Source organism: Amphiura filiformis, chromosome 5 (assembly GCF_039555335.1).
Source record: "Amphiura filiformis chromosome 5, Afil_fr2py, whole genome shotgun sequence".
Classification (NCBI taxonomy): Eukaryota; Metazoa; Echinodermata; class Ophiuroidea; order Amphilepidida; family Amphiuridae; genus Amphiura; species Amphiura filiformis.
Genome location: NC_092632.1, coordinates 62,498,173 through 62,518,407, shown reverse-complemented (window position 1 = coordinate 62,518,407; position 20,235 = coordinate 62,498,173). Strand labels below are relative to the sequence as shown.

The following is a 20,235-nucleotide window of genomic DNA, read 5'->3' as shown; positions in this document are numbered from 1 at the left end:
TATATTTGGAATTATAATGAAAATGTTCTTACTGGTATCTGTTTGGAACTTGGTAGTTGTACTGGCCAACACTCCTGGCTGGAGTCAGACGGTCAGTTGATTGCATGATAAAAACTGGAGGATTCATGACAAGCTCAGCTTTAATACAATTCAAAATAGTGCACTATAAATTAAAAAGTGCAAGAAAAATATTTTTTGTGGAGATGAATCTTTACCGGCAGTCCAGAATGATATAGCCCGGTTACATGATAATTGTATCTCCATATTAAAATACCGGTACTTTATGGATACGGGCAGTGTCCGAAATAAGGAAAATATGGAGGTTGTCCCGAGGACAACTGAAGCATAAATTCTGCTTGTCCTCAAAACATTTTGGTTGTCCCCAAAATGTGTCCTATTTAAGAGGTAAAATATAGTGGTTGTCCAGAGGATAAGTACATATCTCAATATGGTTGTCCCCAGTGATTTTTGGACAAGAGGATAAGTGCTTATTTCGAACACTGGATACGGGTCCACTCAGTTTGCAGGAAGGAAAAATAAATATATACATTTTCAACATTTACAAGATCACATTTCTGGTAGGGGGAAGGGGACAGCGAAGAAACAAAAACTTTGTTTATAGAAAGTCATCAATCTTTTGGTTTGTTCCTTAGGTTATCATTATTTAACATCTTTTAGAGTTAGGGTTTAGTTAGGGTTAGGCAGTAAGATTAGGGTTAGGGTTTGGGCAAAGTAATAAAAAAAACCAAGGGCTACCTATTTTTCCACCTATAGAAAACAACATTCCATTGCATCTTTCCTGTTGTATTTTCTGAACAATATTGATTCACCAAAATGCTACTGAAAATTGCATTCAAAACTATCGTCAAATTTATAGACGATTATGAATATCATTGTGGATTATGCAATTGCTATTCATCTTTCTTTTAAATAGCAAAACAGCTGAGAGTAAAGACTATGACATCTGTATCGTAGGAGGTGGTATTGTTGGACTTGCTACAGCACAGGAGCTTATAGGAAGGCATCCACAGCTTAAACTAGCGGTGGTGGAAAAAGAAAATCAATTGGGTAAGATGTTATTTACTATCATCCCTAGATAAAAGTAAACTGAGGAGTTCCTTCCATTCATGTCAATAAAAGTCTCTAAGCAGTGATTTAAATGACCATTTCAAATCAAGATTGCAAAAGTTTGGAAAACCAGGTGCAGTTTAATAGTGGTATTTATTCAGTATGGATCAAAATAGCGGACTAAAAAAACGTACCCTTTTGAGTGAATATACAGCTGATTTAGACAATGTCAAGATGGGTTCATCAGGTAAAATATTTCCCTAACATATTGGGCTAACATCTCTGCTATTTGGCACTATTTGTTCGTCATTTTTCGCCACTTTAGATATTTGGACAAATTGACACTTGGCAACATAAACATCCATCTCTCAAACAAGACATATCCCACGTCTGATCATGTCTTTAATGCAGATAAAAGTGTTAGTATTGTTGACCCGAAATTATAAACTGAGTCTCCCATAAGCAAATGGCAACTATCTTCGGAAAACTTCAATTTGAAAAGTTCTATTGTATTCTATGGAAAGAAAATATCATTTTCAATTTCTACCCCTTCAGAAATCCAAGAAGCTGCCAATAATATCATGCACTATCTTGCAAATGTGAAACTGACTGGGACAATGTTTTTTTTCTGTACAAATATTGTTTTTAATTTCAGCTCGACATCAAAGTGGTCACAACAGTGGCGTCATCCATGCCGGTATATACTATGCACCAGGATCACTGAAAGCTAAATTATGTGTAGAAGGCCTGGAGTTAGCTTACAAGTATTGTGATAAACATAACATTCCTTACAAGAAATGTGGCAAGGTTAGTGTATCCGGGAGGAGGGGTTACTCGAATTACATTTAGGGCTCATATTGGAATACCTTACCACACTTTCACACAGAAAGAAGGCAGGATTCCCCTCGCTAAGCGCGCCTCAGAAAGCTTCGGTCATAAAGCGGATGGATTATATGCATCAGTGATACACCCTGCCTTTTGAAGTGGTCTGGTGACAAGGATTATAATAAAAGTTTATCAAAGACTGGCAATTTGATTGATTGTTGAACTAATTGGACTAATCGGCTCATCGCACAACCCAGGAAAGCGCGCTCCTAATTTAAGTGGCTAATTGCAGTGTTATAATCACACAGGATTTTAACAAAAGAAGGCTAGCACAGGAAAGCTGCAGGATGGCGCACACTTTCCTGTGTAAGGGAATTTCAATATGAGCCCTTAGACAGGTGTACCGCTGGAATTCTGAAACCCCTACCCATATTTAGGGATTTTAATTACCTAAAAATGGTTGATTTGACAGTTTTTGACCAATTTTTCTCAAATCGGGACCCATGTTTAGGGATTTTTTTGCAAAAAAGCAACCCATTAGAGCGGCACATCCCCATATAGGGTGATTTCACGAAAGGTCATTAGTTCAAATCTGCCTCCAGAAGACATGATGCTTGAAGCACAAAAGGGATCACCAGCTGAAGTGATATTGATTGACTCATTTGCTTTGTACTTGTTCCATGCATCATGTTTTCTGGAGGCAGATTTGAACTAATGACCTAAAATTTTGAAATCGCCTTCTATACCTTATATACCTGAGTACCCCGGAAGTTTATATGTGTTTGTAAAGACCTGCAAATGAGGATGCACACATGAAACCAGCAGAGCAACCGGGGACACCCAGCAACTGAGGACGTCCATGGTTCCCTCTACATGTTCCTACCAGTGTCTTGTAAACAATGTGAAAATACCTGTAAGACTGGTGTAGGGTCAAGTCTCAGGTGGATAGTAAAATGTCTGGGTTGGAGCATGGTTTGCAGCTTAGGTGTGCAAGGTCCATGGCTAGATAGGAAAATGTTGTAGGTTCTAGTTTGCAGGTCTTTACAACTAGGGGAGTGTATGTGTTTACACAGATATAAATTTTACTATGTTTTCAAGGGTTTAAACTAGTAAGCACTCCTGTTTTCTAAGGACCAGATTATACACGCCATCTGAGGACCTTACTCGGAAATAAGGTATATGTATCATAGGTAGAGGGTATGGCGTAATTGCAGAATCCAGTCAGAAGGACCTGTCTTTCAACTTCATATACTGCTAGATATACGTTGGTTCGCCTCAAGTTCGGTAGTGACATAGGTGCATATTTCACTGGTTGCAGTATTGAATCGTGCGTAAAATTAATCGTGCACGCATACAAGAGTGGTTTGTCGGCACGCTTGCAGCACAACACTTAAAAAGCATTGATGTCACTGCCGGACTTAGGTGTAGCCAAGAATATAAGATTTAGTAGGTACCAAATATTATATGCCTGAAAGCTGCAGCTCATGAAAAGCACAATTTTAGATCATAACAGATCTTTTGTTATGATTTTGTTACATGTAACTAACTCACACTATGTAATAATTGCCAGCTTATAGTTGCTGTAGATCCAGAGGAGATACCAAGATTAGAGAATTTATTCAAGAGAGGGCAGCAGAACAATGTTAAGGATCTGCGTATTATTGGACCAGAAGAAATCAGGGAAATGGAACCACATTGTAAGGTAAGGAATAGGATTCAAGGGAATCACCCATATCATGTCCATACTTTATCATGACAAATAGAATCTGTGTCATTTCAAGACTAGTATTTGTGCCAGGACTAGTATACTATAAGTAATACCAGAGTTAGTTACCGTATTGTTCCCAATAAGCACCCAGTCTCTATTAAATGCCCACCCCAAAAATTTTACGAAAAATTGAAAAAGCAATAAAATTTACCATTATTAAATGCAAATAAACATGAAAAGAACATTCCTAGGTCTCACTGGATATTATAGGAAATTCATTTCTCATGATGATAAGCCATTCCTCCTGCAAACAGATACGTCTAAAACTGGAATGGGTGGTGTTATTTTGGTCATTTAATGTAAAAATTTACACAAAAAATTGGTCCCTAATAAACACCCACCCTTCATAAAATCTCATGGCCCATGGGCGTTATTAGGAACAATACGGTATTATTATTATTTATTAATGGTATCTTTATATAATGGAGCCCAGATCAGTAAATGAAGCACAGTTTTCTACTCTGGAGCTCTCTTTACATATTAGAATACGCAGAAAAAGAAAGTTATAAAAATAGATTGAAATTTAAAGTCTTAAGGGAAGGTCTCCACCAAAAAGACTCTATTTTATCAAACAATACAAACATACCAGACACTTCACATACGGTGTCACAGACACTTGGGCCAGATAATGGCATATATACATGTAGGTATTAAATGTCAGGGTAATATTTGAATTTTACACAGAGCACACTGTCCAGCCTGTTGAACCAACATTTGCGCATCAAACTACCTCATAGGCACAGAGTGGCATATAAAATGTGATATAAGAGCACAGACTATCATGAAAGGAAGAATTTCATTGAAAATACTAAGGGTTCATATTGAAATACCCTACCACGTTTTCACACAGAAAGAAGGCAGGATTCCCCTCGCTAAGCGCGCGCCTCAGGAAAGCTCGGTCATAAAACGGATGGATTATATGCATCAGTGATACACCCTGCCTTTTGAAGTGGTCTGGTGACAAGGATTATAATAAAAGTTTTTCAAAGACTGGCAATTTTATTGATTGTTGAACTAATTGAACTAATCGGCTCATCGCACAACCCAGGAAAGCGGGCTCCTAATTTAAGTGGCTAATTGCAGTGTTATAATCACACAGGATTTTAACAAAAGAAGGCTTGCACAGGAAAGCTGCAGGATGGCGCACACCTTCCTGTGTAAGGGAATTTCAATATGAGCCCTAAAGCCAGTGCGCACTCAATCCTGCCCCAATTGTATGGCCTACTAGTTAAAAGTTGTACAATCTTGCATGTGTAATACAACCATGGCCATTTTGTTGGAAACTGATTTGTGGTTCCATGGAGATTCCCTTCAAAAATTATATTTTTTTGTTTCAGTAAGTTGTTTTATATTTGTGTAGCCCATTTTGCAGAAATCACTTCAGCATTTTAAGTTTTAATTTTCTCACTAAAATGTGTCTTTACTTACCGATTTACTCAATAGGGGTTAAAGGCGATCACCTCACCTCACACTGGTATCGTAGACTGGGGTGTGGTCACCAAGCATTACGGGAAAAACTTTGAGGCTCAGGGAGGTGACATTTTCTGTGACTATGAAGTAAAAGGTTTCAGAGTGAACAAGGAGAGTAAGGCAGGGGAGCAATCAGGTGAGTGGTGGTGCATTATGGGAGATGAGTTGCAAGGTAATATGGGAAATAAGTTGCATGGCATGATGGGATCCTAGTAATGGGATAGATTTAAATGGAGGATGTCTAAAATAGCATGTGACCTTCTTCAGTGTCTTAGCTAGCCACTCGTCTGCCTGTCATTTTAGATGGATTTTGCTTCTGGGACGGGCAAAATTAACACCTTTCATTATAGATGCTACATTATAATTGTAGGTGTTGAGAATGTCTTTTTAAAAAAAAATGCAGTGATTTATAGTGCGCTACGCACAGGCACAACGCCTAGACGTTGATCCACAAGCCTCAGCACACTTTACACAGCACACTTTTGACCTTTTTAGTAGACCAGATTTGCAAAACAAGGCCATAGCAACACATATTTGAACTCTTTGGACCCCAATGGGCTGCAGAAGTCTGGTAACTGTTTGAAAGGTCAAATTAGGACTGGTAATTTTATTCAGATGCTAGGCAAACCTCAATTTCTAGCTAATACCCCGGCCTTCATCAATGTTTATAAGCTCTGACTCAAATTTGAAAATATTCATTGATCTCTGATAGTTTAATTGAGAAATCCTTACAATTGGGGGATACTGGGAAGATTTCAAATTAAAACTTTGTACAATCGCTACATTTTATAAGTCACTTAGCTTAAGTTTTATTAAATGATTGATGTTGAAGTGAAAAACACATACAAGGCACTAATCTACACTTTGTCTTGCTGATTTTGTATCAACATTTTCTGACATAGCAAATAATCCTGTATTTGATTGGCGCAAGCATTTGCCCAAACGCCCACCTTATTTTGTATATGCATTTGGGTGGTTTATTTGAATTTTGAGTGTAAATAGTAGTAGAATGATTAAAAAGGTACGTAATATAATTATTTTCATACTCTTTCAAAATGTTGCTATTTTTGAACTAGGAAAGCTAATTTGGTAAATCTATTTATTAACAAAATAGAAAATGATAGAAATTATATTGCAAATATTTTGATATCTGAAATTAATAATTAAAATTATCTTGCAGGTGTCTGCTATAATCAAACCATTGGGCTATTCCAGTTGAAATCCATACACCCCGTATGGAAGACATGACCTTCATCTCCCACACAGGGGTTGTAGACATTCAGGTAACCTATTTGAAATTCGCACCCCCTGTGTGGGAGATTAAGGTCATGTCTTTCATAGGGGGTGTATGGATTTCAACTAGAAGTGCCCATTACATACACAAGGTGATGCTCTGTTACAATACCTGCCAGTGATTCTCTTTTATATTTGTATGAAGGCTTCATTATAAAGTTTTTAGTTTTTCATTCATTTACAGGTCTTCAGTATCCAGTTACCGTCCATGGAAGCAAGGGGGTAAGTATATTTTTTTGAAAAGCATTTTGTAAAGTTAGGTAAAGTTTGTTCGACTTATATAAGACAGAGAAAATAAGACTCATAACACCATGTATTGATATGGCGCGCACACAGTTGGGTGCAATGCTTACACTAGTTGTGTATTGCGTAATGCGTGACTGGCGCACGCTTATGTGAATTTCCGCAAGTGTGAGTTGGACTTTATTGATGCGCGGAGTAACAAAAGCTGAATAATTTCTGACTTATATAAGCCAATCAAACTTTAGAGATGTTTCTCAATGAGGTAGATGATTAACTGTTCCAAACTTAATTCCATGCTTTTTTTTTCTTGAGGGTGATATCAAGTGAAACAAGTATTCAATTATAATCATTTAGTCATATGTGACATGATCAAGGGGAATGAGTCACATGTCGACCCTGGTCAAAAATGAGTTTTACACATGTTTCTAAAACGGACATTAAGAGCTTTCAGAAAATGAAAACCCCATGTTAATACAACTTTTCTTTGCGAAGTTATGTCAATTTATCAATCGCTGAAAACAATATAAAACAAAAGAATTTTAACACTTTCTTTGCTAATATCTCAAAATCAATATCAGCGACATCCGACTCATTCCCCTTGATCATGTCACATATGAACATATAAAAGGTGTGTGACCAGATTGGCAGCCTCATCGCTGAAGTTTCCCCTGTTGATGCCCAATTCTGTGGCCTTGGTGACAGGGCAATTCCAGGCCAAAAACGTGTACCTTTGAGTTGACCATTACTTCTGTTCTGCATCAAACTTTTTTTTTTTTTTTTGGGGGGCTTTGGGGGCATGAGCCCCCCGGGGAAAAAGCAGGGGGCGGCCAAAAAGAAGGGGCGGCGGAAGAAGAAGGGGCGGCAAAAAGAATTAGTAAAGACAAAAGGGAGGAAAAAATTTGAAAAAATTGTGAAAAAATGGTACTATACATCAAAATGTGTTGCTTTTAGGGCACTAGCGCCTATAATCCTTTTTTTTTTTTTTTTTTGCTCTTCACTTTTTCAAACCACCACAGGGAAAAAAATTGGGTCAACCTTTTCGGGCTGTTGAGGAAGGGAGGAATTTTCTTCAGCCCCCGGGTAGGAGCAGCCACGGTATGCCATTGCTTAGGATGTATTGTACTAACAATTATGATGCCTTGTAAGTCTTTGAACCCATTTTAAGTCCAACCTAACATACACGGTTCCAAAAATGTAAGTCCTTACAAAACTATCCGGCTCATTCAATGTGTAACTTATTAATCTACGTTTCCCACTTTAAATCAACTTTTAAGTCCCCTTTTAAGTCCCCTTTCAGGCCCCTTAAAAGGGGCCTGAAAGTTTTTGAGTTATGCCTAATTTTATGAGGGGAGACTTAGATTTTTGGAACTGTATAAAAACGGAAGAGTTATGATAGGTTTGGACTTGCACTAAGTTAAATGACTTACAATGCATTGTATGTAGATGTTAGTGTAAACCACCCCTGGGCTAATAAAAGGTAACTTACAGGGGTACTACACCCCTGTGGAAAATTTGTGACTATTTTTGCATTTTTCTCAAAAAAATAATAACACGCTGGTAACAAAAGTTATGTATATTATTGGGACAAGGTATCCAATTACTACACTGAAATTCAGTGACTCAAGACAAGGGGTTCAGTATATATGATAGGAAACGAGGTACATCCTAGCGGTACCTTATTTCTTATCATAAATAACAAACCGCTTGTCTTGGGTCACTAAAATTCCGGTGTAGTAATTGGATTACTTGCCCCTATAATATACATAACTTTTGTTACCAGTGTGTTATTAGTTTTGAGAATAATGCAAAATAGACACAAATTTATCGAGGGTGTAGTACCCCTTAACCGATGCCATTCTGTGCTTCCAGTGAAGGCTCCTGGGTCTGCTAGCAGGTGTAGCAAGAATGGGTTATTCCAGTTGAAATCCATACACCCCTGTTTATGGAAAACATGGCCTTAATCTCCCTCACAGGGAGTGTAGATTTTAAATGGAGTCACTCATTCAGGTAATTCAATTTAAAATTCACACTTCCTGTGTGGAAGATTAAGGTCATGTCTTCCATTATCCATGGGGGGGGGGTGTGGATTTCAACGGGAATAGCCCAATTATAGTTCACAAGTACTGCATTTATACCAAACATGATGCAACCTATCCATACACCTGATAGATGATTATGAAATTTTTCATTGAAATTTATTTTTCAGAAATCAATACGATGTCGATATGTTGTGACATGCGGAGGACTATTTGCAGACCGGCTTGCCCAACTATCAGGGTGTAATCCGGTGCCTCGTATAGTGCCCTTCCGCGGGGACTACTTGTTGTTGAAACCAGAAAAATGTCATCTTGTCAATGGAAACATATATCCAGTAAGTGACTTCTCTACTAGTTTTGAACTGATAATTAGATGTAAATTATTTAAAATAATTGAGTGAGGCTAAATTGACATAACATAAGTCCTGATGCAAATCCCAGAATTTCTTGACATAAAAATCAAACCTACATTCTTTTGAATGTTAGAATGCCATCCAAACCACTGATGAATAGTACTGAAACCAACTGTATGAGGGCCAGTTTGGAAAGCAGTGGAAAGCAGAGATTATTAAACTAAACTTGAAGAACTGTTCTTCAAGTTTAGTTCAGTAATCTTTATATATTTTATGATGACAAGTGCCATCACTTCCGGCATCACACAACCATGTAAACAAAGCTGTCAACAAGTAAATCGAACCCCATGATTGCAGTGCTGTAATATATAAATTGTTTTCTATTCCAGAAGAATTATCAAAACCTACTGTGAACTTGACATTTAAATGCCATCCATTTCCCACCATACAGGTACCCAACCCAAGGTTCCCTTGGCTAGGAGTTCATTTAACACCCCGGGTAGATGGAAGCGTTTGGTTAGGCCCCAATGCAATCCTTTCATTCAAAAGAGAAGGGTACTCAATGATGGATTTTAGTTTAAGAGATGTAGTAGAGTCTATCAGCTTCAGGTCAGTAATGTTTGTCTGTATGTTTGTTTGTCTGTCACTGTGAGTCAGGCAGGACAATTGATGAGGAGATTATTGGAAGTTTCAAAATTGGGAAAATTTTGGGCATCTGTAGAAGTTTCATTGTTTTCCATAATGATGAATAAGAGTTTTCTATAAACCGTTCCTATTTGTGACCTGCTACCACGAAATGAGTGTATAGTCGCAAGTTAGTAGTTTTGAGATCTCCTGGCTGCTGAGTTGATGTTCTTTGTTTGCCGCGCACCTGTACAAGCCAGTAGTATGTCCTTTCTTAAATCATTCACAAAGGACATACAGATAACATTTATGGCTTGAACAGGTGCGTGTGAAACAAAGGACACCAACACAGTAGCCAGGACGTCTCAAAACTACCAACTTAAGTCTTTACGCTCATTTTGTGGGAGCAGGTCACCTGTGGGGTGGCTTACCTGAATCACAGACTGCATGTAGCTACCATAGTAAAATTGGCTTTACACCATATAAAAAGTAACAATGCCGCCCTCTATGGTACCAAATGATGATTTATAGGTGGAATGATGTCCATCAATATGCGGTAATCATGACAATGTCGGGAATTGTTTTGCAATTTTAACCAAAGTCAGGGGTTTCATATTAACCCTATAATTTCATCAAATTATTGTATTTCAAACCAAGTGCAGCTGTAAATTTCCAAACTTGAATCCCCAAAAATCTCCTGATCAATCATTTTGATAGACCATAATGAAGGGGATATGGTTTGGTATCTTTATTGTACATTTCATTTCATTTTATTTAGCACTCAATATACATCAAAAATTGCAAACAAAAAGAAAATACAATAGATTGCACATTATGGATAAAATACTTTAAAATCTACTGTACATGTATGTAATTCAGGGTACCAGAATAAACTATTGCACGAGGTGACAATGGAATAAATACCAATGAGTACCAAGGATAGCCCAAAAAGCCTTCCAAGAAAGCTTAATTCCATTGGGGTCCTTGTAAGGCAAAAAACAATAAAGCAGCAGCAGCAATGATTAAGGCAGGAGGACGAGCAAAACATAACAAAGACGAAATACAAACTAGCAAAAAAGGGCCTAATAATTTTCGTGATGCATAATATCACGTTCAGCTAGCCAGGCCTGTTCGGAAAGGTGCTTCTTGACAGCACGCTTTGAATTATGCAAATTCGCAATTTCTTTGATTGATTTGGGTAACAAATTCCAATGGTGAATAGCAGTGAAATAAAAAGTATTGTATGCTTGGCCTTTGACTTTGGGGACAATGAAATTGACTGAGCTACCCCTGGTACTATATTTGTGAATGGACCAAATACGGGTAAAATTGGAATTAAGATAATCTGGGGCGGTACCCTGAAAAATTTTAAAAACGTTATTCATTTTCATTTGAATCACCCTATCTTTCACTGAGAGAAATCTAACTCTATCCCGCTCTCTCTGTCCAATATGAGAGCGAGGACCTAAGTTTAAAATAAATCTTACCACTCTGTTTTGCATTGTCTGTAACCTTTTCTTGTAATGTACAGACAAACCTGAAAACCATGAAGAACATGCATAGTCATAGTGACATAAAATCAGGGCAGTGCTCAGAGTTTTACGGCACTTTTCATTCAAAAAATGAGCATGCCTATACAAGAAAGCCAGTCTAGCGCCAGATTTTTTAAGAATATCACGGGCAATTTCTTCCCCAGATAACGAGTCGTCAAGGGTTACCCCTAAATACTTAGCTGAATTTGTAGGCTTAATTTGATTACTATTGCATGTAACTGAAAAATCTTCAACTTGTTTCACCTTTCTTTTTGAACCAAAAATTATACTCTCAGTCTTTCCAAGATGTAAGGAAAGTTTGTTATCAACAAGCCATTGACGACAAGTCTCTAACTCTTTACTTAATTTATCAGCAATACACTTTGGATCTTTGTCTGAAACTAGCAGAGCACTGTCATCTGCATAAAGCAGGAGTTTGCACTTTCGACACTGACGGCCATGTCATTTATATAGCACAAAAAAACAAAAACAAACAAAAACAAAAAAAAAAAAAGAAAAAAAAAAAAAAAAAAAAAAAAAAAAAAAAAAAAAAAAAAAAAAAAAAAAAAAAAAAAAAAAGAAAAAAAAAAAAAAAAAAAAAAAAAAAAAAAAAAAAAAAAAAAAAAAAAAAAAAAAAAAAGAAAGGAGTGGCCCTAGGATACTGCCCTGTGGAACTCCACAAGAGATTGGAAGGGGTCAGAATCCACCTTGTTCACGTGGACAATCTGCTTCCGACCGCTCAAATATGATCTAAACCATTCCACCGAGTCAATACCCATGGCCCCAAGTTTTCCACATAGAATGTCATGGTCGACAGTGTCGAATGCCTTCTGGAGATCCAATAAGACTAGTCCAGTGTAGTTGCCTTTTGAAGTTTGACTGTTTATATAATCTGTAAGATGGATTAAACATGTATCTGTTGAAAATGAGTTCCTGAAACCAGATTGATGTCCATAAAGAATATTATTTTCCGTAAGTAGGAATCAATTTGAACAAAAACAGCTTTTTCAAGAATTTTCGATGTTATACAAAGAATACTGACGGGTCTATAATTACCCACTTCAGACCTACTATTTTTCTTGAAAAGTGGCCGAACACGGGCGGATTTCAATTCTTCAGGAACTGTATTAGTTGTTATTGATAAGTTCACAATGTGCGTTAATTGATCTTTTAAAGCTGTTGCACCATCCTTCACAAATCTGGCTGGGATATCATCAAGGCCAGTACTTTTATTTGGCTTTAAAGAATGGAGTTCTTTGAGGATAAAATCAGAGGAGACTGGAGAAAGTTTAAACCCTTTGTTTGCAACTCCCATTTTCTCATAATAAGATTGAACAGTCTTTGATTTCATATCAAACTTGCCAAGGGAAGGTGGTAATTTTTGACTAAAGCACTTGCTACGGTTGTGTAAAATGAATTGATATAGTTTGCAACTGTAGTAGAGTTAAAGCAGAGATTACCATCAATATTCAGAACTACTTTGGACTGGTCTTTACTTTTGGAGCTATAGCCCAAGGTCTTAAACTGTTTCCAAAGTTTTTTGGGGCTAGATTTATTCTCCTCAATTTTATCCTGAAAGTAGTTAGCCTTAGCTTTTTTTACGGCTCTCTGAACCTTGTTGCGTAATCTGCAATATTCTGAATATAGAGTACTGACTTTGGTTTTTTTATTTTTTTAAAGATAGTCATCTCTACTCCTGATGTCATCAAGAATTGTAGTGCTGATCCATGGCTCAGTGCGACTCTTCAGACGGATTTCTTTTATGGGCTAACACTATCCAAAATACTACTAAAAATCGTCCTAAAAGTCACCCAAGCATGTTCAACATTACTACAATACACTTCAGACCAATCAGCACTAAAGATAGCATTCAATAAATTTTCAGCAGAGTAATTCTTAAGAGATCTTATTTTGATGACGTTATGTTGTCTAATCTGCTTTTTACAACCTTGCGGGAGCAGTAAGTCAGAATATGATCACTCATACCAATACATATTGTACCTGATTGACAAATCTTGGTTTTGTTATTACAAAGAATGTGATCCAAACAAGTGTTACTGATAAAACGAGTTGGTTCATTTATGAGGTTTACAAAATCAAATAAATTTAGAACCTCTCTGTATTTCCTTAACATTGCACATGAGTTTACAGGCAAAAGATAATCTATGTTGAAGTCGCCCAAGACAACGATCTCGCAGTCAGATCTAATTTTGAGATCGTTTCTTCAAGATAGTTGATAAAACCATGGTTTCCTTCAGGTCTATAGCATACTCCAACAATGATTGGCTTTGTCCTGGGAAGAAGTATTTCAAACCACAGAGCTTCGTTTTTGTTGTCATGTAAATCAGGTCTAGGATTGAAAGCAATGTCATTTTTAATATAAGCACATACACCACCCCCATTTCTGTTTCTGTCCTTACGAAGAGAGCAGTGTATCCATCAATTGAAATTTCAGAGTCAGTAAACGAATTGTCCAACCATGATTCAGAAATACCTATTACAGCAGCTGATGTTTTTTCTTGCCAGGTACATGACAATGTGTTTCATTTGGAAAGCAAATTTACTGATCATTTTCAGACTTTTGATTGGCATCAGACTTTACTGATCTTTTTTCTCCCTGCTGAAAAACAAAATCACAAAAAAAACCTCATTTCACACTTTCCCTGACATTTCAGGCTTAGAGTCATTGTCTGTACTCAATTTGATTGCTCAGTGGTAGAAGTGGGTAAGTACAATAGCTGCCATGTGTAGATGAGTACAATATACTGTGTGTAAATTGCCAAATGTTCACAGGGTAGCTATTGCATTTACCCACTTCTGGCTCCGAGTTGTCGATCTGTGATGGAATAATACCATGTGCTTAAAGCAGCCAGACCAAATCCCAACTTCATATGATCTCATCAATTGCTTAATTGACCTTTTCGGTAAATCCCATAAGCCTTTGCGAGTACACCTGAGATGTCACCATTTGACTTCACGCTGACTTGCAATGAGCAGTAACGATGTTTGATAAACGATGTGCGCATCAGCACAGATCGGTGTGACGTCAAATGACAACATCTCAGGTGTACTCGCAAAGGCTTATGGGATTTACAGAAAAGGTCAATTTCAGTTCTTTGTCTAGTGTAAATAAAGCCGCCGCCTTGTTCGTTATCTCGTCATACAGGTACCGAACCCTCTGTTCCCTTTCCTTGGAGTCCACTTCACACCAAGGATAGATGGCAGCATGTGGTTAGGTCCTAATGCAGTCCTAGCATTCAAAAGAGAAGGGTACAGCCTGACTGATTTCAATGTGAAGGACACGGTGGATGCTCTCAGTTTCAGGTTTGAGTAAAGCCGGTATTATAAGCACTAATCACTTGTCATGCTTTACTCACTCGCTGCATGCAGTTCCATCTCTTAACTTTTACATGAGAGACATCCAGTGAATTTTGATTTTCCCAGACTGGTATTGTTTGTTTGTTTGTTTGTTTACCCAGGTTGGTCCGTGAGGAACACATGCTAATCCATGGAAAACCATGGACCGTTCCAAGCTCATACAAATGCACAAGCCTGGATAGCCAGTGTAGGCTAATATATGCATGCTGGCCTAGATAGCTTTGATAAACAAAGCAAGAAATGGAAGAAAATAGCTAGGAAAAAGAGAAAAGAGAGAAGGCCACTCCCAAACACAATTGTACAATTTTACTCTTAGCCCTTACTTCGTGAGAAAGGAAACTGGAATTCCAATCTCAGGCCCCGATGCAAAGGCAGTTACAATTTTACTTAAATATAGCCGTGTTCACATTTTGAGTTACACCCAGCGTATACTTACGCTAACATTGATAAAACGCCACAAAATATTTTCCCTACTCCAGCTCTTACTGCGTGTCCACACCTAGCGTACTCCTAGCACTACACCGATCAGTTTCACCAAGCATTCTCTTCTGGTCAGCGTAAACATCGGCTACCACTTCCGGTGTATCAGAGACCTTTTTCAACCACATGAATGTAATTTCTGAGTTCTGATCAAAAAAATGTCAAACTTACACCGGGTGCCAGGCGTAGCAGCGTTCACATTGCAACATACGCCTGGTGGAGATTACACCTAGCTCGCTACTCTTGACTTTTGTCAGGAGTAAATTATTGATGCATGCCTAGCGGAACTTACGCTGGGAAGATAGATTAACTACATGGTTGACATCCTATGAACACATTAAAGGCATAACACTATACTACATTCAGAGTGCCAGTCCAGTCTCTCATATCTTGGGGTTTCTATGGTTAATAGCACACACATTTTGGTCTAGTTTTGATGGTATAGCCAAAATATTAAATTCTCGATCATGAGAGCCAACTTGGGTATGCACAGTTATTTGCGTCAAGCGTACTACACAAAGACCGGCGCAAACACAGCTTTTGAGAATTGGCCAGGCGGCGGATGGCATGATGGAGCCGGCAACTTGTGAAACCGCCCGGCCATATGGCATTTTCCAATATATTCGATTAGTTTTGTGGGGTTCATTATCGAACCCCAACGGTTTTAGCTTGTATTTATATTATTTATCAACATAGGCCTATTTGTTTGTGATATTTCAAGCGTTTTAAAATTTCCAAATAATCCCATTCAATTACACGGTTGACGATGAAAATGTACTGAATTTAGAGAATGCAATGCGGCCACCACCTGAGAATTGGCCAATCACACGGTCGTTGCTAGGCAAGGTCGAGGTTCGGTCATGCAAGTCGCGCGATCGTGTTATTCTATGAAAAATACGCTGACGCAGAAGGTACATCCTCTCATGATCGAGAATTTGTTATTTTGGCTATAGCTAGCTGAGTGTTGGGTAACTACCTGTCTCAAGCTTTACAGGAATATATACAAGAGGTCAGGTGCCCGGGTCAGGTGTTGGGTTCTCTGGGCAAATGCGTTTTTAACATTTCTTGCTGCATAATTCATTGAAGCATCCTTTCCATAATCGAGTGTGCAGTTGTTGGAGAGTGGACTAATCTGCTAAGCTAACAAATTGTATGCATATAATTATTCTAAATCGCACGTAAGTCCAACATGATAGTGATAAGTCCATTGTCATAGCTATTGGAAAGTGCTCTTACAACGACTTAACGTTACAATAGGTTTTATTAACTATTCAGTCATAGCATCATAAGGGGCTGGGGGCATGTTTCCCCAAAAAAGAGTGACAATGTGAACATTTCCATCAAAAAAGGCTGGTGCCTCATCCATGAGGCCTGATGCCATTCAATTGGCCATCTCATGCTACGCCTCTGCTTTATTGTATGTGATGATGCAGCCTAAACTCTTGTCTTCTGCCTTCATCCCACATAAAATTGCCTATATTGACATAGATTGTTGCAGACCACAAAATGATTTTGATTCCAACAATGGGCTCTTCCTGTTGAATCCGTACACCCCCTATGGAAGACATAATCTTAAATCTCCTAACACAAGGAGTGTGGATTTCAAATAGATCACACATTCAGGTAACCCCATTTGAAATTCACACCCCCTGTGTGGGAGATTAACGCTATGTTTTCAATTGGGGTGTATGGATTTCAACTAAAATAGCCCCATCAAATTGGAGTACAATCCTGTTTTTATGAGATAAATGCAAAAGAATGATCTTTAAGAAATATTCATTACAGGTTTGTACACCACTTTTAATTTTGGAATGTATGTTTACTGTAGTGCAGCATTTTGGAGGCCTAAATTAGAGTCCAAAGTTTTACGGAAAATGGAAAAAAATCATGGAATCGGAGGTACAACACGGAAAATGACATTTTTGTATGATGTGACAAAATTTGTTAAAAGATAAGAGATATAAATGTTAAAAACAATCATGAGTTGTGTGTGTCAATTTTTATGTTAAAAATACTGTTTAATAATACCGAAATAAAGGTATATTGCCGGTATGAACCCCTTATAATCCCTCCAAGCATTGTAACAGTTGGCCTATTATCGTGTGAATATTCCAATCAGAGCATATTGATCGCGATATTGAACACTTGATTACGACATTGATATCATTGTTTATACATTTTAAGCTTTATTCATGAAACACAGATTTACAAATTTTACAATACAGAAAAGGGATTTTAGAAAACGGTAAACTTCAGACTCTAGCCTAGATGTGTGGTGTTTGGCAAAAGACATGCATGTTAGCTCACACACCATTGCATCATTTTTGCTTGCATGTTTATGTTGTTATAGTTGTATCTTTCAAGGAAATACTTCTACGCATTTACATACCCTCGTCCAAAGTTGGCTGAAATGTAAACTTTCATACCAGTTTGTGCAAGGATGCTGGTGTGCTGAATTTGACTGGCATGCCTCACATGAATCAACATCACAATTGATAGGCACAAATGTACTACAGAAGCTTTTTGCAGTTCACAATCGAAAACATCTTTTTAGAGGATTGACTAAATTTACTAGATCTTGACCAGCCTGTACTTGTTTTTGTATAATTTTGTTATCATAGATGTGTGACCAATAAATGTGATTTTTGCCATATAGGCCCTAAAAGCACACATGATTTGAAAGCATTCTTCTTGTTTTTCTTCACAGTGGACTTAGGAAACTTGCCATGAGAAACATCTCATTTGGCCTAGGAGAGATGTATAGAGGTGTCGTGATTAGTGCGCAGGTAAAACAGCTACAGAGGTTTGTGCCGGAACTGAAAGCCTATGACGTCACAAGGTAGGCTAAATAGTGCATCTTGTCTCAAATTTAGAGTAACACCTTATTGGATGTCACATGTCATTTATGTGGTTGCGTTATGGTTTCAATGATTTAAATTACTATATCATGATATTGCCTGAGATTGCCGAGAAGGCATTGAGACAAACAGTGTGCATGTGAAATGTTCCAAAGGTTAATGATCGAGAATGAAAAGAACAGATTAACTTTATCATGTTTGTCTCCCTATGCATGAGTGCGTATATTTATGGCCTTTATAGTATCTTATGTTCTTGATTAGGTATGAGGTATATATTAAAATTTAAAAAATAGTTATATTAAATGAAATCCTAGCACAAATAAATCGTCTTCATTCAATTGTCTATACCGTGTGCATATTTGTGCTCTCTTTAAAGCAAGTAGAAATTTAGTATCTGAAAAGATATAGCTCAGCGGCCAACAAAAAGTAATTGTCTATAGTAGGCCCTATACGACAAACAAGATTTTCTCTCTGATTGGCTGTATATTTACGTGTAAGAAAATCTATTACATTATTGTGTTCACTCTGGGGCCTATTTGACTCATTGGAACGTGTGAAAGGACCCCAGCGACTGTCAAGGTAAAATGAATCAAGTATAGTATTAATAATCAATAAGGATTAATGTTAACATTGCTTATCACCTGTTAACCTATTTCAGAGGCCCATCAGGAGTGAGAGCCCAAGCTTTAGATGCTGATGGCCAACTGGTAGATGATTTTGTATTTGATGGCGGTGTTGGTGAGATTGGTAGCAGAGTACTTCATGTTCGTAACGCCCCGTCTCCAGCGGCAACATCATCACTGTCGATAGCCAAGATGATTGCGGATAAAATACAGAACACTTTTACATTATGATGTCAGTGAAGTTTACAAAATGATTTTGAGGAAAGTATTCTGACTTTTGAGAAGTGAGACCAAATGCAATATATAGTTGTTTTTTTTCTTTTTATTATAAAATTATTCAACCCATATTGTAACATTTCCATAGGACATAGATTTCAATTTATTTTCCATAAAATATTAGTTTTCACTCTCAGAAATGTCCCCTTTTAATTTTGAGCTGGACAAATGAGGCAAACCAAAGAAAACTGCTATTTAATTCCAGCGCATATGTTGTTAATGCAGTATTACTCCGTGGGTCTTGCTAATGCAGTATCACTATGTTAGTGTGTGCATCTGACCTAGACCTTAGCTCCACCAATGTTGGTGATTGTATGACTGCAAGTAGTTGAAGCTGATGACTAAACCGTATCTAGATCCAGACTGAAGTCGGTCCTGTTGATGTGTTATGACCATCCTATATGCCATGTACTTAGCGTTAATTGTTATGAACATCGTGCATGGGTTCAACTAATATTTGAGTCACACAAATAAAATGACGGGACACATCATTTTATTGAAAATCTCAGATTATTTCACTAATACAGCATCTGAAGCCTTCTTTTTTTGCAGGGCAAGTTAGTTTATTCAAGTACATTAAAATTGTGTAAAAATTTTGTTAAACATTGAGGGCGTCCTCCTCGGCAAATGTTATAAAATGGCCTTAAAATTGGGGTTGTCCTGTTCAATTAAGTGAATGAATTGAACAAGAGGCAAATTGAATAAGTACATAAAAAATAACATTATGTCATGCAGCAAAACCAATGTAACTAATTTAAGGGATTGGATAGCAACAATTGCACATGTTTTTTTTGTGGGACATGAGAGCACATCAGAAATATCAAATTGCATTCTAAATACGAAGAATGTCCTTCTGATAATTTTGATTTTTTGAAATTCAAATTTTATGGCAAATTATTTTTTTTAAATATAGGTCTTTTTGGGCGGACAGCTTTTCCGCCCAACTTCATACACTCATTAGATTCATACAGTTTACTTTGAGGACTGTTAAATATAAAAAATATAATGATGAAGAAAGTTAAACAATTACTAAAAGCTTATTTTTGCTCACCTGAGAGCTTTCGGAATGTAACACTATTCCTTGTTCATTCGGTTGATGGACTGGTAAATGGTGCTTGCTACTGGTCAGAAACCGTCGGACTGTGATGTGAGTCACGTGTCTGGCACTGACGCAGTAGGGAGTTGTACACTCTAGAAAGTCTATGACGTCCCTGGTCCCGGTTCAGGTCACTTTTATTAGTCCTAATGTGTATGGACTCCTTCACGCCACTCCAGAACCAGTCCGTTTCCCTATCGAGGATTTTTACCCCGTTCCAATCAACAGTATGACCTGCTTTCTGATGGTCTCCCACAGGCGAGGTGGTAGTGCTGGGTCTACGCTGTTCAGCGATTCGGGTGTTCATCTGAC

At 37.6% G+C, this 20,235-nt stretch overlaps 1 protein-coding gene across 1 annotated transcript; it reads left to right on the top strand.

Annotated features, from left to right (window-relative positions):
• The first annotated feature begins 1,744 nt into the window (after positions 1 to 1,744).
• Positions 1,745 to 18,840, top strand: LOC140153508 (L-2-hydroxyglutarate dehydrogenase, mitochondrial-like). Its single transcript, XM_072176277.1, has 8 exons — positions 1,745 to 1,875; positions 3,464 to 3,595; positions 5,105 to 5,267; positions 6,609 to 6,646; positions 8,874 to 9,038; positions 9,508 to 9,665; positions 17,778 to 17,909; positions 18,587 to 18,840. The coding sequence occupies exons 2-8, from the start codon at positions 3,578 to 3,580 to the stop codon at positions 18,780 to 18,782; spliced, it is 870 nt and encodes a 289-aa protein (XP_072032378.1). The 5' UTR covers positions 1,745 to 1,875; positions 3,464 to 3,577; the 3' UTR covers positions 18,783 to 18,840.
• Positions 18,841 to 20,235: the final 1,395 nt, after the last annotated feature.